General features: G+C 41.0%; 4 protein-coding genes across 4 annotated transcripts in view; 2 read left to right on the forward strand and 2 right to left on the reverse strand.

Moving 5' to 3' along the window:
- The window catches only part of LOC143287894 (uncharacterized), a 50,729-nt gene extending 43,428 nt beyond the window's left edge, over nt 1–7,301 (reverse strand). Inside the window, exons 1-6 of the mRNA XM_076596134.1 lie at nt 7,257–7,301; nt 6,248–6,411; nt 4,168–4,225; nt 3,215–3,265; nt 1,999–2,272; nt 550–1,957 (exon numbers count right to left, since the gene is read on the reverse strand). Coding sequence (XP_076452249.1) covers nt 550–1,957; nt 1,999–2,272; nt 3,215–3,265; nt 4,168–4,225; nt 6,248–6,411; nt 7,257–7,301 — 2,000 coding nt within the window. The remainder of the gene's footprint in view (nt 1–549; nt 1,958–1,998; nt 2,273–3,214; nt 3,266–4,167; nt 4,226–6,247; nt 6,412–7,256) is intronic.
- Nucleotides 7,302–9,030: 1,729 nt separating this feature from the next.
- Nucleotides 9,031–13,377, forward strand: LOC143288524 (transmembrane protein 17B-like). Its single transcript, XM_076597106.1, has 4 exons — nt 9,031–9,155; nt 9,806–9,909; nt 10,364–10,477; nt 12,962–13,377. Exons 1-4 carry the CDS (start codon nt 9,053–9,055, stop codon nt 13,235–13,237), a joined length of 597 nt encoding a protein of 198 aa, XP_076453221.1. The 5' UTR covers nt 9,031–9,052; the 3' UTR covers nt 13,238–13,377.
- A 3,592-nt stretch (nt 13,378–16,969) lies between these two features.
- On the reverse strand, nt 16,970–21,705 carry LOC143288525 (centromere protein M-like). The gene is made up of 6 exons (XM_076597107.1): nt 21,576–21,705; nt 20,931–21,010; nt 20,024–20,122; nt 19,579–19,658; nt 19,188–19,276; nt 16,970–18,190 (listed from the first exon to the last, which is right to left on the reverse strand). The coding sequence occupies exons 1-6, from the start codon at nt 21,642–21,644 to the stop codon at nt 18,071–18,073; spliced, it is 537 nt and encodes a 178-aa protein (XP_076453222.1). The 5' UTR covers nt 21,645–21,705; the 3' UTR covers nt 16,970–18,070.
- A 302-nt stretch (nt 21,706–22,007) lies between these two features.
- Nucleotides 22,008–23,475, forward strand: LOC143288526 (uncharacterized). The gene is made up of 2 exons (XM_076597108.1): nt 22,008–22,101; nt 22,493–23,475. The coding sequence occupies exon 2, from the start codon at nt 22,558–22,560 to the stop codon at nt 23,461–23,463; it is 906 nt and encodes a 301-aa protein (XP_076453223.1). The 5' UTR covers nt 22,008–22,101; nt 22,493–22,557; the 3' UTR covers nt 23,464–23,475.
- Nucleotides 23,476–25,013: the final 1,538 nt, after the last annotated feature.

Raw genomic sequence — 25,013 nt, forward strand, 5'->3', positions numbered from 1 at the left:
GTTGTCGAGACAGAATTCTGTGTCTGAAATTCTGGCTGCTCTCCCTATGGACAGCGTGTCACCACAGTTCAGTGGCGCCAATATATATATATATATATATATATATATATATATATATATATATCTATATGTATATATATATTTTTTTTTCTCTGTCTGCAAGTGTATTTGCTTTACTACCAAAGAGGATTTTTTCCACAGAATTCTGCCAAGAACAACCCTCATGTTGCCGTGAACTCTTACATGTGCTTTGTGCTTACTGCAAATAGGATCTCAGTTTTACTGTCTCAACATATTTCTGACATTTAATGGTACTCATTTTTCATAATTTCAACACCCCATCACCACCACAAGATGCATATAATAACAGATACACAGCCTCAACCCTGTTGGCAAATTTACAATTAAAGCTATTATCAAACGCATGAAAAATCAAAGGGTTTAAAAAAAAAAAAAAAAAAAAAAAAAAAAAATCAAATGCAGAAACAAGGAAACACACTACAGCAGTGTTGAGAAGGACAGTGGCAGCCAGACAGCCACCCAACTTACCTGCGACCTTCCTTCACCAAGGTCTTCAGAGGGGTCATGGTCGTGCAGATGCTGCGATGACCTGTGCCGTCCGTCATGGTTGTCTTGCTGTCCATGTCTGCCGCGGCCAGCATACTGTGGTCCTGGCACTCTGCCTGATCTGTCGCCATGCCAACGTCCGCCGTCTCAGTGACCGTCGTCATGGTGTCCGTCTCCCTCCTGGCCACCACCACAGGTGACAAAGCGACCTCGCTTGTAGAGGGGAGTGCCTGGGTCATGGTGTCGACATCCACTGTGTGCGTGACGCTGGTGTTGGCCCCCTGTTCACAGACTGACGTTGGTATGGGGGAGAGAGCTATAGTGTTGGTGTGGGCGGCCAGAGGGGAAGATGTGTGGGTGGTGAGAGGGCTCTGCGGTGCTTCAGCCTCTGCGGATCTGTCGTCACACACCAGCGCAACCAGTGACGACGGCGACACCTGTTCAGACTCGCCACTGACCGTCGTCATGGTCTGGGCGTCTTGCATCGCCACAGCTGATGATGACGATGATGATGCAGCAGCCACCAGGGAATGGCTGTGGCTCTGCATGTCCATCGGGGAAGATGCCAAGGACCTCAGCCTGGGAGGCAAGGGGATGAACTCCACTCTCTGGTCTGAGACGCTCAGGTTCAGACAATCTCGCTCGGTGGAATCCTCTTTTCCCCTTCGCTGCGAAAAGTCCTCCGATTCCTCCCTGAGGTCAAACCTGGACTCTGACGACCTGACAAAGCCAAACGACTCATCAAGGTTTGCTGCAGGAGGCGGCGACAGGTCTCCTTCCTCAAAGGTGAGGTGTCGCTGGATGGCACTGGCGTCGGAAAAGCTTTCATCTGAGTCAGAGAGGAATGACCTCATGCTGTCCAACTGGTCACCACAGGGGGCGCCACAATTGGCAGTGGAATCGCTTGACCCCGGGTCAGAGTTCACACTGAAGGGGGTGACATCGGTCAGGCTGGACGTCCAGTTGGGACAGGCCGGGGAGTGACCTGGATCGTAGCACGCCACAAACTGCGCATACTCTGACAGGAACGTACGCCCCCCATCATGTGAGGCCACATCTGCACAGTTCTCGTTTCCGTCTACCAAATTCTTCCCCCTCCGTCGATTTACCATCACACGCTCTTCCATGGTGTTTAGAACTCCTTCAAGAACGTACTGCGCAGCATCAAGAGATTCGTTCCGCATCTCACCCTCCATTCCTAGTGCCGGTGTGCTTGCTGACAAAGCGGCAGCCACCTCCTGTGAGCCGCTTGTGACCATGACTGTCCCCCAGTCAGGGGAGTCTGACTCTGAACTGATGCCTTCGTCAGACAGCACGCTGTGGCTGGATGTGTCAGAGGCAGGAGAGGCCACCAGGTCACTGGTCTCTCTCCGTCCTCCTCCTCGTCGTCCTCACACGACGCATCCACATCTGTTGTGCACGACACCTCGCGAAGGGCAAAGGGCGTGCCCTCCTCACAGCCCATCGACAGGTCCGGTACCTCTGGTGTCATCCCTCGCTCTGGAGACAGGGCGGGGAGATCAGCAGCTGAGACCGACAGACAGGTGACGAGCTTCTCTGGGGAGGTCTCCGTGATGGGTGTCAGGGGCGCGTCACCCCCAAGCACGTCGGGACAGGAGTAGGACACCATGGGCAGAAGCTGCTCCTCGCCCTCAGCCTCTGGCAAGCTTGTGATGGAGGAGGAGGAGGAGGAGGATGCCTCAATCTGAAATAATGACAATAATAATAATGAACACTCATTCTACGCCCAAAGTACTAGATACACAAAACTCACTGAACAAAAATACGGAAATAATAAAACAAATTAGTTTATACAAACTTCAAATGGACATCATGACACAACTCGCCCATCTCACTAGCTCACACACACACATATAACACGGACAGGACGCAGTTTCGAACTGTGGTGGGTAAACATATCAGCGCTGCTTGTGCTTAAACAGATGGGTTTTCAGAGATTTGAAGGAAGCTGTGGAAGGCTATTTCACAGACGGTTGGACCCTGAAAGGAAAGAGTATTCTGACCAAAATAATGTCAACATAACCATTGGTCACCGCCCTAGCACATGAACACTAACAACAAGCAGCAGCTTGTTACAAACAGGGTTCTCACAGCTGTAACAAAACAAAATTCAATATTTTTTCTACACCAGACTGAAAATGTTCTAAATCAAACACAAAGTCAAACTGATTAAAAAAATAAAATTAAATTAAAAAAGTTTCTATACTGTTGACAAGAGGTTGACAGAAATCCCATTATCAGTGTTAAATTTTCATTACTTTTTGTTTTTTGTTTTTGTTTGTTTGCTTTTCTAAATGCATTAATCTCTTTGTCGAATGGTACTGCAAGGTTATAAGCTTTGCTTGTGTTTTGAATCATCTGTTGTACAGCTGCTTTGATGTTTCTGTGAATAAAGTTTGTTTAAAATGAATGGTACTGGTCAATGATTTTATCCAAATTCCAAGACTTTTCCAGCCCTGGTAAGGGTTCTTTCATTTCCCCAAGCCTTTTCCAGCCCTGGAAAAACGGTTCTCTCACTTCCCAAAGACTTTTCCAGACCTGGAAATGGTTCTCTCATCTTTTCCAGACTTCCATGACCATGCTTAAACCCTGTCCAAAGTACTCCAGCATCACGAATGTTACTCACCCCTCTCTCTTCATGGTCCCCATGATCCCTCTTCCTCTTCAGGACCTGCTCCTGTGCACAGAACAGCACAGTTAACATAAAACACAGCCCATTCTGATACTGGCATCATGCAGCAAAAACCAATGCAACCAAAAATAAGCCAGTCTTCTGCGCACACGCCTACCCCACCAGGAATGAACTGAAATCCAGTAAAAGACTTATTATGTGCACACTGTTTTGAATCACAGCTTCCCATCAAACATTAGGTTAGTCCAGCTGTGAAGAAAGGTGAACCCATTTGTTTCCTTGTTTTTTCCCAGATCACCCAATCCACAGCTGTAAGATCTGGTACAGTCATTGATTTTTACGTTTCCGTAACAATTACAGCTATTCTGTAATGGCAGCCTTGTTTGCTCCTGTCTAGCCTGTTCCAGCTATTCTTGACAGCTATCAGTTCCGTCTCATCTGGCAAAAATGATTGGAATGATCCAGATTAAAGTGCTGTCTTTCTTTGTGTTTTGCATACAGTCAGGCAACCTCATCCAAACTTTCTACCATAATTCCTTCAACAGAATGAAATATGAATAGTATGCTATTCTGACACAACGGTTAAGTGAGGAAAAGATGTAACAATCATAAGAACTGGCATATAGGAAAAGGTGTTATAAATAACATAAAGAAGATAAAAAAAAACAACAACAAAAAACAACGAAAGCAAAGCCCTCTTATGTTTCTCCTTTAGAAAACTACAAAAGTACAAGCCTAGCCATTGTACTTGCTCGTTTTTCCCTATGCCCTGGAATATATGTTTGATGTTAGCAGTTATTCTTCACCAAATTCCCTTCACAGCATGATTAAGAATAAGATTTCATTGCTTTCTAGGGGATGCTCTTCCTATCCTCTTATGAAACGTGCGACTGAATAATTAACACTCTGCTGAAGAAACATACAACAAAACACTACTGCTACATTACCCTCAAAGGAGTGTCCTTGGCTTTGTTTCTGAGAGGTGTGATCGCTGTACAAAGCTGCCTGAAATTAGAAGAAAAAGAAGAAATGAACAGATGATAACAAAGCAGTGCTCTTTCTTGTGCATACATGTGTGCATGTGCGTATGTGTGCATGTGCGTATGTGTGTGTGTACGCGCGCTCGCATGTCTGAAAGTGTGTGTGTTTGCATGTGTGAGTGACATGAGTTTATTTGCTGGAAACAAGTGAAACACGCAATACATCATATTGTCCACTAAAATCTGGATTAATTAATCTGAGCCTGGTTTAGTTTGATTAACTTTTCCATCCATTTGATTTATGGGGGTAGGAGGGGAAAATATTTTTTTATGAATACAAAAGCGATTCATGTGGACAGTCGTCTTTAAAACAGCAAACAAACAAAAACAACAACAAAGTGAACTGAAAGGAAAGAAAAGAAACACATCCATGGACTTGTGTTGGGAATTAACTGAATATAAACAAAGTAAGAAAATAAATGAATAAGGAGGAAAAGAAAAGTCAGGGGGATCCAGCATGTTTCACAAATTCTTCAGCAACCAAGTAATGGTAGGGAGTACCCAGTAGTATTAAAAAAGATTAATAAAAATAAAATAAAATAAATAAAGGGTAATCAAATATCCCTGCCCAGGCGTTTAAATAAAACAATGACATAGTACAATATCATAGTAACTAATCACACTGCATAGAATATCAGCTGACAGTGTGGTTTAATCGTTTATGCCGAATGTCAACAGCTTTTGTTACAGTTGGCTGCGTTTTCCCTTTTACTTTCTTTCTTTTCCAAATAAGAAAAGTTGTATTTATGCTGCTGTCTTTTTGTTGGCATTTGTATGTATGTATTGTCTTATGTCTAAATGTAATGAAAAAATGATGAAAAAAAGAAGAAGGATGTATTGTGATCTTGCTGGACTGACAACCATGTGTGACATTTCCTCCGTTGCAAATTTGCAGGTATGTTCTCTTCTGCATTTCCCTGCTTTCACTTCCAGTGAGCTTGTCAAAAACATTCTGCAGGCTAATTTTCAGACAGCTAATTTCTGGCTAGTGGGCATTATTTTAACAGCCTGATTTTTCTTTCTTCTGTTGTTTGTTCTTTTTTTTTCTTCTCTTTTGCTGTTTTTTTTCCCATGCACAAGTAATAATAATAATAATAATGGATACTTATATAGCACACTATCCAGAAATCTGCTCTAGGTGCTTTACAAAAACGCTTTTGTTAACATAATACATCATATCTATGTTACATACACACACCAAAATGTGACTACACACACACATGCACACACACACACACAAGTATAATTTATTTCAAAGGGGATTTGTTTCTCTATTCTGTTTCTACTGTTTTAACTCAGGATTTAGGCTCTGGTCTATGTTACTGAACTGCATGATGCACACAGGGCTTTGAAACTGATAACAGACCACCACTCAAGATCCACTGGAGGCAGTGGAAACAAATCCTTGCTCTGAGTGACCAAGATTTGAACCATGCCTCATGTCATCTCCTCGGAAGACGCTTTAACCACCAAGGCACTGACTAAGACATAATGGCTTTACACCTGCCTTTACTCTTGACCATTCAGTTACCGTTGCTCCTGATAGTTTACATTTACTGCTGCAGGTAATACATTTATACCTGAAAATATACTTTCATCACCTGACCATACCAAAGCAGTCTTTATTCCTAACAAATCCTTGGGGGTATATGGATGAAATAAACACAAGCATCACATACTATATATCGACAAAATATCAGAGCAAATAACATGGCATACCATAACTCATGCATAAGCACACACCCATACATAGAAAAACAACATGGGTATGGGCTAAGGCACCATAATCACCGCACATTCACTACTTTACACAGGACCTACAGTATATGGACAAAAATATATATCATAATTTATAGCAGACATGTTGCAAAAACTAACACACAATCACAAATGAACACAAACTGTCCTAAACAGACAACGTAAATTTGTGTTTGTTTCTGTCTTTTACACACACACACACACACACACAGAGACACACACACAGTACCTGTGCGGCAGACTGTCAGGGGCCCATGAGCGACGTCTAGCTGAGGGCTGACCACACTTTGGGACACTGCCCACAGGGTCAGCTCTGACACACCTCTGCCGGTTTACTTCTGCAAAGGGTGTCCTTGGAGCACTGGATTCCAGAACTGCCTTCCTACCCACAGTCTGATGCAACACATGCACACACACACACACGAAAAACACCCTCACAGTAAAGGAAATACTACAATACTGTTATCAAGTACTGATAAACAAATCAGATCTAATCAAAACTCTTGACTTTTTACATGACCATAATGTTAAAGATAACTCAACAATCAAAAGTCTTCACCAATTAACAAAATTAAACTCCCCCTCCCCCCATCATTTCATATGATCATAATGGTGATGATAACCAACAATCACTAGTCTGTTACCCATTAACAAAATGCTAACACTAACAGTCACTGCAGTCTCAGTTACCTTCTACAGTTATGTAAGAATGGAAGAAAGATTGCAATTCTACATGTAATGAAGGAAAATTCAAACTGGTTAGAAAGCAACAAGTGAAATGTGTTTCACTTCATCAGTTTCAGGTAACTGGAAAGTTTACAAGCATGTATTGATGTAACAAACTCTTTTTTAGTTAAAAATTGACACAGCTGGGCTTTACAAAGTGAATCAAAGTAAGTCAGAGACATTTCAACTTGTATTTTGATTTCAAACTCAAATGTACCATCTTGATCTTCACTACCTTTTGATCCGACTGAATGAGTGGAGCTGGTACTGGTAGCCAACTTAAGAGTAAGGCAAATGCGACTCCTGACAGATTTTTCTGCATCAAAATTTGATGTATTGCAATTTCAATATAATAATTCCTCTTAATAGTCATTTTCCTCTCGGCCTCTGTCTTTGTTTGCTGAAGACAAACAAAGGAAAATCTGACTACTTTGATAACATTTGAGCTAATGAACATTTTAAAACTAAGATGTGTAGATTAGTAAGATAGTAAGACTAAGAGCAAGACTTACCTGGTGTTCCGGGTTTTCTTTGTCTGGTTCAACCACCAATGACATCTTGACAATATTTCAGTGTTCAAGTAGCATCCTGCAAAAGATGAATTCCACCCAATGCAAATCTGTTTTGCCTTCAGTTAAAGTTAACCACGGCTTACTGAAGTCATAGCAATGACCTTCTGACTTCCCCTTTAAAACAGTCAACTGTGTGTGTGTGTGTGTGTGTGTGTGTGTGTGTGTGTGTGTGTGTGTGTGTGTGTGTGTTTCTGTGTGTGACTGTGAGCAAACGCATACATGTTGTTTGTGAATGTGCATGTGTTCAGAGTATAACATAAGCTTACTATATAATTAATTATACATAATTTCTCCCATACTAAAGTAACTTCTGAAAGTCTGTGACCCCTTGCAAATCCATGATACCACAATTTTTGGTAAAAAAAACAAACAAACCTCATTCAAATTACAATAGATCATCTAGTTATACTGTATAGCAACATTGTATAGTATAGACTAATAATATCTAAAATTGATATTTAGCAATAAGTTAAAAAAAAAAAAGGATATGTATCAATTATTATTATTATGTACAAAAAGAGTGGCTCTTAGATTGTCCTTCTGTGGACGTGCCATTGCAGATGTGGCAAGGTATATAATGTGTGGTATTATCAAAGAGTAAAAAAATGAATTTAGCCTAATTAGAGTAAAGAAAAACAAAAACAAACAAAAACAACCCACTGAATATGGGTCACATCATGTAATGACAGTCATTTCAAACAAAAATTGCCATCTAAATGTGTATCTGAATTAAGTTATAAAAACAATGTTTTTTGTTGTTGTTTTTTAATCACACCCCACCTTCTTGAAACTGTAACAGACAGTGACAGTCCAACTCCAAGGCACCGTGGGCCTTTCTTTTCTTATTTTTTAACACATTTCTGAAAACACACACTCCAGCACAACGTCAAGAAGTGAACAAGCAAGATTGTGTATGCTAACGCATACCACGATCTGCAAATGAGGCCGTTTCACTTTGCCGTTTACGGTTTACATTGACACTGCTCGGAAAATGGGGAACGTCCGTTTGTGTATCCCAGACTTTGGAGATGGCAGAACAACCAGAAGGCAGTGAAGACAGAATAGTTCGACATTTCCCGATCAGAATTTTGTTGCATCCCGAGCCAACAGCCTATTGATGACTCGATCTCACCGAGTCCTCTTCTTTCTTTCCAAGATACACCCCCTGCCTTTATAATCTTATTTTTTGCAAACGTGGTGTGTGCTTAAAAAAAAAAAAAGACAAAAAAAGACATCACATCATGTTTTTCCTGCATCATTCTGTGCACAACGAATCAATAATTATTTTCCATTTGCCTGACAAATAATTAAAACACCCAAACTATGGCCGTGATAAAACATCGTTTTAGAACCCGATGACAAACTTGCAAACAATCGAATTAAGTAAAACTACGAGATAAACAGAATACAAACCTTTTCCTTCGTTGAAAGATCAGCGTAGCTGTTCGAAGTGAATTCCTTTGCGTTCATTGGCTAAGAAGCAACTTCCGTCATGAAATAACACAGAACTGGAATGACAGTACGCACTGTAAGAATGATTAAAAGAATTTCAATTACGAAAATTGTGCTGTGCTTATTCTTGTATGAATATCATATATACAGTTTGATTGACTTAAAATCCGTTTATGACAAACATAAGAGCAGAACATAACGATTTTTTAGCTTGTGCAAACTGAACACTTCTGTGAACATGAAATGCTAGCTTGACTCTGATCACGTGACAAGAAGCGGGCACCATGGACGCTACTTTCCGAAGAACGATGACTTCGGTCACTGATATGCTGTTTCCAGTCAGCAAGACTGCCAGAGACCCTCAACAGCATCAAATGTTAAAGACGGGTAGGTATGGCATGATTGTGCCAAGTAAACATCATTCCATGACTGAAGTTATGTTGTTATTAAAGCCATTCGGACGTCAGATCTGTTGAGACATGTTTGTTTTCACGATTTTTACTTTCACTTGGTCTACAGTAATCCTGCTTTCTGTTATACGACCCGAATCAACTCGATTCTCACGAGCAATGAACTCAGTCACAAAATTATTGGAACAGACTCTGTATGGGATTAATATCTCCTGTATTGACAGAGCCAGAAAATATTCTCACGTTTGTTGGTGCTGTGGTTTTGTGCCCACGCAGATTTCACACACGCACACGTGCGCGCGCGCGCACATAAACGATTCGCACACACATACACTCACAAACTAACGCATGCACACACACATCTGAAAATGATACAGGCTTCATTGATGCAATGAAAATGTTAATCATAATGTCTATGCTTATGACCAAGTCCCACCCCCTTGATCATTTGTTTACTGGTGTTAAATGAGACAGCATTCAGAAGCAAAACAGTTCAGTTTTCATTGAAACACTCAGTCACATGTTTTTATTATAATTGACATCATTTTTTCATTAACTGATGTTTTAGCATGTCTAGTAATCTGTAAAATCACTTTATAATAGACGTCTTATCATGTCATGTTTCAGGCAATGAGTACGTAACCAGCCTCCCACTACAGATGCTGATTTACTTCAATGTGTTCTTCTCTCCCCTGTGGTTTATCGCCAGTATTGTCATGCTGGAAGCAAAGGTTCTCTTCTCTTTATGATCAGTGGATGTGTGGAAGAATGAAAATGATAATTTCCTGCAAACATCACACACACACATGAATTATCCAGTTGCCATGATTAAAGTTAAAGACGTGAATAATGTTTGATTGCTTACTGTTGCACAAACACTCTCAGACTGTCTTTTGGTGTGTTTCTTTTTTGTTTTCTTTCTGATAATGTGTGTGCATCATTATATTTCCTTTGTCATTTAGTCAAGCTTCAGTCACACACACATGCAAAAATTGGTGTTTGTGTGGAAGAGTAATTGAAGAACATATGCTTCATAATTCTGACCCTCACTCCCACCTACATCCTTACCCACCACTTTCTCTTTACCGACCTCAGTGCTGCACTTGTAGCACTCATTTCTGACTTATGAGAGATTTGTTGAGATTCTTAAAGATAGTGACATGTACTTTTTTGGTTTTGTTTCAGTTCTCCCACCTTTCCCAGCTCTATCAAATTGTCTTGGTGTCAGTGTACATTGTGTACACCCTGATAGAGATTGTACGCCTTTACCTGGGATTTGTTGGCAACTTGATGGAAAGGGTGAGGAGGGTTTGTTTTATGAATAATTTTGCAAACTGTATCTGATAAACGTTTTAAGTATGCAAAATATATGATGGTTTATTCCAAAAGGCTCTGGCTAAAAATGTTTAATAGCTTAGTAGACTGTGTAAAAGTGTGTTATGGTAAAGATGATGTTGTTTAGATGAACAGTGTTGTGGAAAATGGTGTTCATGTCAGAAACTGTTTAGAAAATAACACACAACAGTCTTGGACTCTTTGTAATCTAAATTGAGCCTTACATTGTACATTTGTGAACTAAAAGATTGTTGGTTGATGTACATTTGTAAACTAAATGATCATTGGTTGATCCTGTGTTTACTTGGTGTGCTGCTCCTTTACTTAGATAAATTGAAGATCCATATTCATTGTTAAAAAAAGAACTAAATCAAGCCACAGAAAACATTTCTCAAGTCCCCCTAAAGCCAAGGAGGAAGACAGTTACTGTACTTAGTTACTGTATTTTCAGAATATCAACTGAAGTCTGGAGTTAATAGAGCAACTGTGTTTTTCAGAATACGCACCAGAATTTATAATGCATGAGTGCAGATTTTCAGAGTATCAGCCAAGAACACCAAGGTTTTGAAAAAATACAACCCCCCCCCCCCCACCCCCTAAAAAAAAAAAACCCAAAAAACAAAACACCTTCCCTCTGCATCTGGATGTTTCCCTCGTGGGATTGCACTCCCTCTGTTCAGTAGAATCAATTATACTGTTGATACGCACACAAAAAGCAGTGACTGCCTTTCAAACTCATGCCACACTGATCTCATTTCACAAAGGTTCATCGGTTAAGGAGTTAAAATTAGGTTTTCACTACACATACTTTACTGTGACCCACTAGTGCAGACTCCATGCAGGGAGTCTGATTCCTGTCCTGTGCAAACTACTATCCACCTGTGCGGAGAAAACTAAAGTAGCTACGGCCGATAACATCCCAGAAGTAGGTTACCTCCCCTCTGTATCCCTGACCAGCCTCCTCTTTTTTTTGGGGGGTGGGGGGGGGGGTGGGAAATTAGGTATTTATGTATTTATTCTGCCTGTGCTGTTTTCTTACTAAGGGCACCTACAGTGATGCATGTGCTTGCTGATAAGTTTGAAGATTTGTTATGGATAAGAATCATTAAAAAAAAAAAAAAAAAAAAAAAAATCTATGCTTTGTCCAGGTGCTTGAAATAAAAGAAAGATGAAAAAAATCTGTGCTCTCTCCACCGAAATAATAGAAAGATGGAGAAAAAAAAAAAAAAAAAAAATCTGCTCTCTCTTCTCCAGGTACCAGAAACAAAAGAAAGATGGAAAATATAAAGTGCTCTCCCCAGGAAACAGAAATAAAAGATAGATGAGATTAAAAAAAAAAAAAAAAAAAAATCTGTGCTCTCTCTAGGTGCCAGAAATAAAAGAAAGATGGAAAATATAAAGTGCTCTCCCCAGGAGATAGAAATAAAAGATAGATGAGATTAAAAAAAAAAATAAATAAATTCTGTGCTCTCTCCAGGTGCCAGAAATAAAAGTTTGTTTCATTTTCACTTTCTCAGGGAGGCGTCACTGCGTTTGGACAAATCCATATACGCTACACCACATCTGCTTGGCAGATGCCTGACAGCATCATAACCCAATGTGCTTGTCAGGCCTTGAGTGCATGCTTATATATTTGTATACCTATCAGAGTAGATTTCTTTTTACATGATTTTGCCAGAGGACAACACTCTCGTTGCCATGGATTCTTTTTCAGTGCGCCAAGTGCATACTGCACATGGGACCTCGGTTTATCTTCTCATGCAAAAGATTAGATGCTCAGTTTGATTTTCCAGTCAAACTTGGGAGAAAGGGCGAGAGCAGGATTCAAACCCACACCCCGACACAGACTCTCTATAATGACAGCTGAGCATCTTAACCATTCTGGCACCTTCCTCAAGAAAGATGAAAAAAAACAAACAAGAGAGGCAAGGCCTTAAAGACTCACTTGTGATAAATTAAGTCCCCTAGCATTAATTACAGAGTAATTTCCCTTTTTTACTATCTGCACCAAAACATTTGCAAAATAAATAAAAATTCCATGCTTAGCAAAAGAAGTTCCTGTTTGAACAAAAAAATGATAATAATGACTCCTCTTGTTGTTGTGTCAGAATAAGAGGTCAAAGTGCCAAGTTTAGAGAATACAAAAAATATAAATATAACAGTAAATGCAGTTTGCATATAATTAGGCTTCTTTTTAATTTTTTTGTGCCCATCCCAGAGGTGCAATATTGTTTTAAACAAGATGACTGGAAAGAACTGAATTTTTCCTATTTTTATGCCAAATTTGGTGTCAACTGACAAAGTATTTGCAGAGAAAATGTCAATGTTAAAGTTTACCACAGACACATAGACACACGGACACACACACACAGACAACCGAACACTGGGTTAAAACAAAGACTAACTTTGTTTATACAAGTGAGTCAAAAATCTGTGCTCTCTCTCTAGGTGCCAGAACTGGCTGGGTTCTGGCTGCTGACAATGATTCTGCAGCTGCCGCTCATCCTGCTGCTGCTGCTGAACGACGAAGCCCTGCTGCTGCCCCTGGAGAGGGCGGTGCACATTGTCAAGGCCCTCTTCATCGTTTGCGAGGTGGTGATGGGCTACTTCGCCATCAGGATCATGGTCAACTACCAGGTGACCAAGTACCACCTTCAGCAGTTCACAGACTTGGAGCAGGTGGAGGAGGACGGTTACTGGCCGGAGTCCAGGCACACCGCGTAGAGTGTTCATGTTGGGAGGTGTTCTTGGTGTGGGACAGAGTGGATGGAAGTCCGTGTGGGTCTTCCAACAGTTTGATTGGGGATGCGGGGTGTGGGTGGGTTCTGTGTGAGTGTGTGCCATGTGTGAAAGGTTTGGTGTGGGACAGAGTGGATGGATGTCAGTGTGCGTCTTCCAACAGTTTGGCTGAAATTGTGTAAGTGGAGGGGGGCTGAGGGGGGGTTAGAGGGAGGGGGGTGTTTCTGTGTGTGTGCCATGTGTGAAAGGTTCGGTGTAGAATTTGAACTTGGAAGTCTATGTGGACCTTGATTGCCTGAACTTGTAAGTTGTATGTGTGATTGTCAATGGTGGCAGGCGAGTATTCTGCAACTAGAAAACGTTCATCTGCCAATATAGAGAGTCTGTGAGGGTGTGGGTTTGAATCCCGCTCTCACCCTTTCTCCCAAGTTTGACTGGATAATCAAACTGAGCGTTTATCTTTGGTTCGAATCCCGCTCTCACCCTTTCTCCCAAGTTTGACTGGATAATCAAACTGAGCGTTTATCTTTTGGATGAGATGATAAACCGGGGTCCCATATGCAGCATGCACTTGGAGCACTGAAAAAGAACCCATGGCAACAAAAGTGTTTTCCTCTGGCAAAATTATGTAAAAAGAAATCTACTCTGATAGGTACACAAATATGTAAGCATGCACTCAAAGCCTGACAAGTGCATTGGGTTATGCTGCTGTCAGGCATCTGCTGAGCATATGTGGTGTAGCATATATGGATTTTTCTGAACGCAGTGATGCCTCATTGAGAAACTGAAACTGTCGATGGGGGTCTGGGGGGATATGTGTGTCTGTGAGAGTGCTGTGTTGGAAAGGATTGGTATGGGACAGAATTGTATAGAATTTAAACTTGGGGGGTTAGTAAGGATCTTGAAACAGTTTGCTCGAGTTTGTGTGTGAGAGAGGGAGAGCAGGCAGGTAAGGGGTTGCTTTCCATCAATTCTGGATTCTTTGTGTGTGTGTGTGTGCCCCCCAGAATTTTGGAAATTGCATGTTCTATATTTGTTATGATGATGGATGATTTTAGGGTGATGAAGACATTGCTATGGGTGTCCATTTAGGTTTTGGATTACGTGACATGGCTATACTCTGTTTAACTCATTCTACTCCAGGTGCCCCAGTTTTCAGTCTGCGACGTTAACCACTTTGCCAATGTGGCTGGTGATTCTGGATATCTAGTGACTCAGCTTGGCAGTGAAAAACATTGAGACAACTGCAGCTGAAGTTTTTGCTAGATTTTCTTGGAAAATGGACAGTTCATACATAGCAAAATCTTTCTGGCAGATTATTGTTGGCTGTCAGTGGTGAAAGAAAGAGAGGGAACAAGGGTCCTCTCTGGTTTGCTGGGTGACAGGGAGAAGAGGAGGGGGATGGGGGTGGTATTTCTTTTGAACAGCTGTTGTTCAAATTGACTGTGATATGTACATTTTGGCTTGTTTGGATTTTTTTTTTCATCTGTAATTTCAAGAACATTCCAATGTATCCACCGTATGCTTGGAACCAAGGATGGAACCATTAAAATGAAGTTCCACAGACCCTAAGAACTTATGCAAAATTTGCATGGTAACTTCATGTTGAAGACAAATTTGTAACAGCCTTATTGTGATTGCATATACATACATACACTTCTTTCAAACAAGGGAGCAAAACTTTTGACTTTGCATGGAACATATACTAATCATTGAGCAGATCACTTTTCAGTGGAGGCAGTGTTTGTTGAGATCCTCTTCTACTGGGTTCACTACTTGTGCGCACTGCTCCCTCATTTGTTGCATGGAATTGTTGAAGAGGTCTCCACTAAAGCCAGGTTCCCTGATCAGGTTGCTGCAAACTCCCTGCTGCTGCCTGAGCTTCAAAGCATTGCTCATCCAAATTTGATGCTTCTGTTTTGCTTCCATAAAAACAGAGGTGCAATCAAAATTATCTCATCTTCCACACAGAGTGCTTGCTTTGATTGCACTGGCTTATTGTTTCAATCAAAGCTGGAGTGTTAATTTTGTGTCGATGGATGGGCAGCTCTTGTTTCTTCTTCTTTTTTTATCACGCATATTATGTATGAATTCTTTGTATGCCAATATCATTTTTGGGGGATCTGTTGAATTTCGCCTTCTAACGCCTACTTATAGATCTTGTGTTGCCTCCACAGTAGAGTAGTGGTGATGTGTGGAGCTTAGGTGCTACCTCCCCTCTTGTGGACTGGTCTGTTGGGATACAGAGTTGGTATGCATGCTTGTGCAGGACTGTGTGCTTGCTTGTGTTGTGTGTGTGTGTGTGTGTGTGTGTATGTATGTGTGTGCTTTTTTTTTTTTTTTTGAAGTATGTAAGCTTCAGCATAGTATGTTCCTTACTGTTTATAAAATATGTCTGTGATTCTTACAAGTATATATATGTATATTTATCAGTGTACCTGTCTTGGAAAAAAAGAAAGAAAAAAAAAACATGTTATGCTTATTGTTATGAATGGTTTAAATAACTATTTGCAGCAAATATTTTGCTTTTGGAACATCTGGTTTTGAATTTCATCATGAATGATAACAAACTCCCATCAACCACCCTCTTCAGGTTTTTACTTTGAGTGGGACCTCTGCCAGCAAAAATATGGGTTGTGGATTATTTGTGAAGTTTTCTACTTTTAAGGTGTTCTTCAGCCATCGATATTCTCTTTACGACTGATCGACATGCAGTCATCAGATCTTGCATGCAAAAAGAATATAGTTAAGTTTTGACTTTAATTCACAAACATGATTTTAGTTCACAAATCAAAACATGAAGTGAGCTGCCAATCCCTAAAACATAATTTATTATTTGCTACTCCAGAATTTGCCTAAATTGAGAGATGATTTGAATTGAGCAGGCTGCCTCTGGCCTCTCACTGAACAAACGGCTATTTGGGGCACAAGGGCACCATGAACAGCTTCAACAATGCGTTGGATAAATCAAAGTTTCAGCCAATGTTTACAAATATTCGGAGGTGTATAAAGGACAGCTGTGGTTTTTCAACGTCAAAAATGGAAGCGTATATGCAAGAAAGCAGCTCTGGTTATGAGTGGTGCTCACTTCACTGACTGCATACAGAATTTTAGCATCACTTCACCATGACTCTGAGCAGAAAAACAACTCAAGTTTCTAAGTGGTCCATAACTTTTTGTAAACCCCTGCATTCCCAAGTGGTCCTTAACTTTTTATGAACTCTGTAGTTATCCCCAGCCATCTTCCCCCTTCGCCACCCCCGGCCCCCTCCAAACTCATTTCCAGTTGAACATTATTTAAAATTCATAATTTGCATTTTGTTTTACTCCTTAAACATGTCTTTTAACTGGCATGTCTGAAGGTAAGGAAACAATGGTTTGACAAGGGTGTATCTTTGTGGTCTCATTTCATGGACTCTGAAAAAATGACACCATTTATCATGTTTACTGTCATATAGACTTACATGTAAGCAATGTGAGATGTTCCATGAAATCAGTGTGTGTGTGTGTGTGTGTGTGTGTGTGTGTGCGTGCGCGCGTGCATGCCTGTCAGTAAGGAAATGGAAGAGAGTGAGAGAGAGAGAGAGTCGGACGTAAAAAGATTCATGAATGACTTTAATATATAACAGACAAATGCTTACATACAATAAAATATTTTTCACATAATGTTTTTGTTTTGACAGCACTGTGTGTGTGTGTGTGTGTGTGTGTGCGTGCATGCATTTGCTTGTACATATGTGGCCGCAGAAGTGGGTGGTGAAAATGAGTGATGGTAAAAAATGGCATGGATGAAACAGTCTTAGATAATCATAATGTGGAACAAATATCTGGAAGTTCTTGACATGCACTGTGGGACCTCGACAGCATGTAACATGACAAAAAGATATCTGTATCTTTCAGGTTATCTCGACAACACGTAATAGGAGAAAAAGATACCGATGTGTTGAGTTTCATTGTTCAGGTTAACTGAAGGTCAGATTCACAAAGGTATTTTGGAAAATTAAAATAACGAGTGCAACAGCCCAGTGGTTAAAGTGTTGGACTTTGAATCTGAGGGTCCCAGGTTTGAATCTTGGTAACGGTGCCTGGTGGGTAAAGGGTGGAGATTTTTCTGATCTCCCAGGTCAACATATGTGCAGACCCGCTTGTGCCTGAACCCCCTTCTTGTGTATACGCAAGGAGATCAAATTCACATGGTTAAGTTCCTGTAATCCATGTCAGCATTCGATGGGCTATGGAGAAAACAAGAACATCCCCAGCATGCACACCCCTGAAAATGGGGTATGGCTGCCTACATGGCGGGGTAAAAATGGTCATGCACATAAAGCCCACACGTGTACATACAAGTGTACGTGGGAGTGGCAGCCCACGAACAAAGAAGAATATTAAAAAAAAAAAAGAAAAAAAAAAAAGACCCCTTTCCTCCCTGACCTCGCTTGTACATCACTTTAATCCCTTGACTGCTGCTGATGAGTACACTGTCCCAGTCTCACTGAGCTTCCAAGGCAGGATGTCGGCCACCACACTGTACTGAACTTCTTCATTTTGTGACTGCATCACTTTTGTCCAGCAAAATCAATTACACCTTTGAAAAGAACACAGAAAGTATATGGTAACTGCACTTCGAACTTATGCACACTGACCTCATTTAACCACCAAGGCTGGGCAGTCAAGCAGCTAAGATTCTGGTCATAACTTCAAGCTAAGTTTCTGGTCGTGACGTCAGAATTGCGTACACATGATTACAGGGACTTGCAACTTTTTTTTCTCCCCCCCCCCCCCCCCAACCAAAGAATTATTCTTTTCTAGTGTCAATATTCAAGCAGACACAACTTTTGTGGAGTCAATCACAGAGGCAGAAACACGCTGCTTGAAACCGGCAGCAATTTCCACCATCTTGAAGAGTCTGCAAGCAAGCTGGTCCTTCTCCTTCTCCACCTGACACAAAGCCAACACCAAATAAGGAATAAAAGAGGAAGACAGCTAACACTCAGTACCCAATCAGTGCAGCAGCACTGCTGTTTCATTTGGAACAAAGCCAACACCAAATAAGGAATAAAAGGGGGGTAGGCGGGTGGTGAGGGGGACTTGCATGCCTCAGGGACCCCAAGAACTATACCAACAGGAGCTTGTGTTACTGATAGGGCCACCAAGATTGAAGGGTGGAGGATGGACGAAGCATGATCCACTGATCCTCAAGGTTGGGGGTTGGGCACAGGCGTAATAACCTAGTCCCGTAAAAAAAGGCTTTTAAGAACTCGGTTTCTTTCTGTTACACTACTAAAGAACGTTGTATCAAGACGTACATTGTATGTCAACACAGCATTGGTGAGTGACAACTCATGAAGTATGCCTAACGTCAACAACACAGTCGAGAGGTTAAGAAAGCAAAACTGAACAGGCCCACCACAGTACAAAGATACTCAGTCCAAGGGAAGCAACCAAGTGTTAAGAATAAATCAGTTCTCGTGACACAAATTGTAACTGCTGACATGATGTATATGTAATATGAATGTATGCTTCTACAACTTATGTCACTGGCTCCTAAAGCTGACAATGTGGTTTGTGTAAAATGTGGATGGTTTTTCATTGGTGTTGGCTTCTTTTTTTTTCTGTGGGATACTTATTTAGTTTTTTTTTTTTTTTACTAATACATACATTCTCAAGCTGCTGTCTTTTTCAACCCTTGTTGGCCCCATGGGTGTACAGGTTGTACTGCGTCTGACTGGACACAAAATTAAAATGAACTACAAATAAACTACAGCAAAAACCCACTGACCAGTATCCCATGCTGCTCCCTAGACTACCACCACTTTTGTGAGTGTATGCATGTTCTTGTTTTTTTTATGTGGTGGCATGCCACCCCTCCCCAAAAAAAACAAAGGCAGGACTGACACATGCAACTTCCTATGGTTTGCTCAATGTGTTCTCTTACCTTGATTTCACCAAACACAAGTGGTAAGTGGTAAGAGTCAGCCAGTGCCGTCACCTGTTCCACATTTGTCATCCTTTTATGGCTGTGGGCTGCAAGTATCAAATGGAAAAAAACAACAACATTTAATAATAACTGATAAGCACCACATACACAAAACCTGTGCACATGCAATACTGTGGAACCAGAAGAACATTCTCACACTAATATATCTTCTGGTTGGCCAGAACAATGATTATTTCTCCCCCACCAATCATACTGAAATCTAATTTTGCACGCTGGCATGCTCCAAGCCAAAACTGAGTGCATATTATGCAAAAATCACACTGGTAATCACATCTGTATCATGAAAATGAATGAAAAAGAAAACAAGGAAGCTACAAAGATGTCTTACCTCCAGTCACCACCAGACATGCTCTCCCCAGAAAGTATCTGACGTCCACAAGGGGCAGTGACTTTTCCACAACTTGAATGCTGAGGAAGAAGAAAAGTACATTCGAAAAACGTTGCCATCTGTGTTGACCTTTATTCAATTCTTCTTGCTTGTGTATGAAAGAGAGAGAGAGTGTGTGAGTGAACATACACGAGTCACCCCCCCCCCCCCACCCCACTGCACTGCATCCTTATGGCAACATTTCAGTCACAGACAGTTCAACACAACTTGCGTCTCGTGGTATGCATGCAGATATCTGGAAATGTATAAAGATTCTCAGTTCAGCAACCATTTCATGGATGTTTCTTGTTCATAATGTGGGCAGTTATTTGCATTTCTTTATCTTTTTTTTCTTTCTGTCTCTGTGTTCCTGCATAAATTCATACAACTACAAATGCCACATCACCTGTCTCTGTCTGTCATATTGATGAGAAAACAGATGAAGTCAATCCTTGGACGACTAGCTGCATTTTCTTCAGGCAAAGGCAGACTGCTTGTGGTTCGACTGTAGAAATGAAATTTTTTTTTAAATGTATCAAAACAATGTCACAGAAAGCAAATAAACAAAAAGAGAACTGAAATAATCTATGTCAGAACTACTCCCCCTTGCCTACTGAACCTTGGTGAAACAAGATTAATGTTGCATGAATATGAATGGCAATTACTTTTTTGTTGTTGTTTGTTTTGCTTTGGTTCTTTTAAATTTAACTGGTGTTGTTGATTTATCTGAAAATAAATGTGATGTTTCCTCAAGAGGAAGAAGTTGAAATTCATAAACAATCATCACCAACATCCTGACTTGTAAGCTCTGTGTGACCTCAGTGAGACAACAGTCCTTTACTGACAAGTAGCAGTCATGGGGTTCAAACTAAATCAAAGCCAATGAGAAAGAGAAGAAAACACAGACGGGAGAGACCAACTGAAACTGGGGATTCAAGCTACCTCCACACACAGCAAGTTAGTGAAAGAGATAACGCAAAGACTGTGGGCACGAACAACACACACATGTATGCTCACACATGTCCTAACTACACAGAGCAACTCTATTGGAAGTAACAAATATCCATACTGTGGCATGACATCAATCAAGAAAAACAAAACAAAACAAATGATAAAATGCATCACCCATATGTTGATACAACAGCAGCATAAAACTAAAAGTAATTATAAGCACAAAAAACAACAATAATTTGTCAAAACAAACAGTTTACTTAGAGATGTAGTACCTCATGGAATGTTTCCTGAACTGGATTCTCAAGCATTATATGTACATAAGTTACATTATATACAGTATTCTACATGTTACAACTTACATCTGGAGTGAGAAGTGGACAGGAAGCTTCAACATAGCCAAGGACAGGTCATGTTTACTTGTTCCCTCAGCGCCAACTAACTGCAACAATACCATTGTTAAGGTTATAGGTCTCTTGGCCTTTTACAACCACAAGGACAGTGGATTCATATCCACTGTGTTTAGGACTCTGCATAGGAAGGCTCCAACCCTCTCCTCCCTTAATTTGCTTTAAGTTTATCATACCCCATCTGAAGTCAGGTATCCATTCACATAATCATTGGTGGTGGGAGGACAATCAGGTACAGTTCCTTTCCTCAGGATACAACATCATGCTGAAATCAGGCCTCAAACTCTGATCATTGTGACTATGAGTACTAGAATACCAAAGCCAAACAGACTTGATCTGCTTTCAAATTCATATTAAGTTAATTAACTAATTTACACACATCACATTCCCAGAACCAGACTAACTACTGTTTGAAAATAGTCTTTGTCAAAGTCAAATTATAAATTACAAGATAGGTGTGTGTGTGTGTGTGTGTGTGTGTGTGTGTGTCCTGAACTGTTGCAACAAAATAATTTCCAGTTGGGGAGATATTTATAAATTATGCAGTTTAATAATACTGCCCATATTTTTGGATAAACAGATAAACTACATAGTCACCAGAACAGACGCCTCTTGTCTATTTGGAAGTACACTGTGTAACGGCAAAACGGGGTTTTCTGTGGCCATGACAACCAAGTAAAGAAACCGCTTTTTAAACGTCAAGTTATCGCCGCCATTTGTAGCTCGCGCCGCGTAAACATGCATGACGTCCCCTGTCATGTCACAGTTCTCGAAACAATGTCTCAAAAGAGCACATCTGATTCTCGATGGCCTGGTCAGGCTTTTCTTCTCAGACAGTTTGTTTTTTGTTGTTGTTTTTTAAACGGCAGCTGTATGGGTTTTGTGTGAGAGTAACTATTATACACTTGTTTGTGTGAATAAATGTATACAAACTGCAGCTCAAATCTGTTTGATTGAAAACAGTCTCTATTCGTGTTTGTTCGATTTGACGTAGTTTTTGATCACATTAATTCTACGAGGGGAAACAACTCTACCGATGCATAAAAGAAGAACGAGAAATGGAACGCAGACGCTGTTTGTGGCATTTTACCATCTTGTTTTTCTCCGTTGGGTTTCAGCCTGTGTAAGTATCCGCAGCATATACACTCAAAGACGGACGTTTTTCCCCCTGCTTTTATATTCTTAATTCTGGTACGTTTTTTGTGCGTTTTGCATTATGTATTTGGCGAAGCGTCTTTCCACTGCAAAAGCTCCTACTCGTAAAAGTATATCTCTGGCCATGAAGTCAGTCTGGAGTGAAACTGCATGCTTATTATTATTTGAAATAAACAGATATGTGAAATTATATAACAAGTGTGTTATGTTTGATGAATAGTTTAGTTAATATTAGAATTCGAAAGTCTCATTTTTCTCAAATGAAATGATACATTTATATTTTTTGTAATAATAATATATTAAGATAGTCATGATAATTCATGCTAAAGATTTGATACAATCAAAATCTGTTTTCACAGCTACGATTTTGCTAGTGGTGACTTCAGGTGAAGCATCAAGGCGGGTGAGTGACACCCCGAGACCCATGGCATCATCTCAGGACCCCCCACCCACTACAAGGACAGAGGAGCTGCTATGGAAGATCGTGCGGGCTGCCACAGCCTTGCACTCTGCAGCAGACCACTGGCAGCGTTGCCAGCGCAGGTCGGCGTCTCTGCGACGCCACATTCATCGCTGCTCCACCGTTGCAGCGGTTCTGCACAAAACCTCCACCTGCGCCACGACATTTGGCTCAGCAGCCAAGGTTGTGGGCGGGGTTGCAGTGGCAGTAGGGGTGGTGTCCAGGGTCCCGTCGCTGACAGGTATGGGGTCACGCATCTGGCGTGCAGGCTGTGCCACAAAGCTGGCAGGGTTGGGGGGGAAAGTGCTGGCTGAAATATGGGACAGGGGGTTCAAGGACACGCTGACCGCGTACATGTCCAGTGTCTGTGGCTTCCTTCAGAGCATGTCCCTGTTCCGCACGGTGCTGGAAGAGATTGAAGTGCTCATGCCTGCCGAATTTGTTGCGAACCGCTTCATGCCGCTTCTGCTGTTGGTGTGTCCGGAGGAGCTGTTCACCTACGCCTGTCATGTGGTCAAGCTCTTCGTTTCACCCCAGCACTATTCAGCCCTCTATGACTTTGCCACCATGGCCCTGAGTTCCTTCACAGGCACTGCCTCCCTCCCCCTCAACTTTTTGCACGAAGTTGAATCATACCATGTTTTGGCTGTGTTGAATGCACTGCCAAAACCGTTGCAGGTGGCGTCAGCTGTGGTGCATGCTGGGAAGGAGGTGATGGACTTGGCGGCCAGCTTGAGAAGCCTGAGCGGCAGGGATTTCCATCTGGTGCATAAAGTGGTGGTGAAGTTGAGGAATGCGTCAAGTCTGTTCACCAACAGCATTAGAGAAGCACCTTTGCTCACCAGTTTAATGTTGGAACAGAACAGTTAGTGGATTCCCCCCCGCACCCACCCTCCCAAACCCCCTTTCTCAGTCTCTTTTAGCATTTTGTTGCATTGATTATGCAGACAAAAAACAGTGTTATATTAAATTCTGATGTGTGTACAGTTTCACACAGATACTCAAAAACACAAATGAACTATGCATGACACACACATAAACTATGCATGTGCATTGCGTACATATATGATGTGACTACGCAGATTTTGCATTCAGCGTACATGTATCTCATGTTGATGTCTGTACACTGGAATCATGGTACGCATCCTGGCAAAACCAGCCCATGATCTGCCAAGTTGATTATGAAGCTGATAAGTCTGTCAATGTCATCAGGGTGGATGGCGTTGGTGTTGGAGCATTCTTCCTCCACTCTTATTTTGCCATGGTGTCAGTCTGTGTTCCAAACCATGATTAACAAGGCTGTGAGCTTGTTCTGGCTTATTCTGAAACAATTGTTGCATCCATGTTTACTCCCATACCAAACATTCACCCACAAAGCCATACACACGTTCCAAAAAAATGCTTTATCAAGGCGATGACGTTGTTTTGGCTTGTCCCGAAACAACTTTCGGATCATTGCATGTAATATAAACCCCCCTCAACCCACAAACCCACATATATATATACGTTGAAAATTTTAATTAATCAAGGCAGTGAGCGCTTGTTCTGGTTTATCCTGAAACGGGTGTTGCATCATTGCATGTTTTCCTCTTCCTTCTCCCCACACCCACCCACGCACCCATACAAGTGACTAACTCACAGTCACAACACACCCAATCAGTCATCACAAGAAACATGCAAAGACACTGTTAATTGATTTATGATTTCTCAGTTTATCTTTGTGAAATGTGAGCATTTGCTTGATTTGTAAAATATGCCTGTTTTAAATACATGTTATAAAACTAGAGTACTGAGGCAGGAACAAAGAAAGATGAAGTTTGTGGTGAATTCCTTGATGCAGTTAACAGGAACAGAAGAATATAAGATGCCCATGTGCATTGACAGCCATGTATATGATGCAAGTTGAACATTTTACCTCCAGATGTAAGATGTCTTTGCTTCCTTCGCTGCAGGAGACTGAAAGTGCACGCTACCAGTACTGCAGAACTGATTGCTTGATTGTAAGTACCTGAGGTGAAAGAATGATAACAAAGGAATTTTTTCCCCCCACAATTATGATAAACTGTTTATGAGTGTGCAAGAAGAGAGTGCACAAGAAATCTTCAGTAAAAGTCATTGAATATGTTTGTGGTTTATGCAGAGTGGTATTTCATGAATCATTTATGTCTGTGTTCATGGTAGTTTTATTTGTTTTTTTTTTTTTAAACCTGTGGTGAAAAACATTGACGGAACAGTCAGCGTCAGTCATCAGAGTTATGTACTAGGTTGATGTACTTGAATGAATTATACATAACTGTGCTTGTGTCTAATTTTCTTTTCAATGTTTCCCAAATTCTTTTTTTTTTTTTTTTTGTCCCGGACTCTATTGGGTTGACCACCATTTTATTTTGTACATAAATTCATTATGACAATTCAAAATA

This window comes from Babylonia areolata, chromosome 12 (genome assembly GCF_041734735.1).
Source record: "Babylonia areolata isolate BAREFJ2019XMU chromosome 12, ASM4173473v1, whole genome shotgun sequence".
Lineage (NCBI taxonomy): Eukaryota > Metazoa > Mollusca > Gastropoda > Neogastropoda > Buccinidae > Babylonia > Babylonia areolata.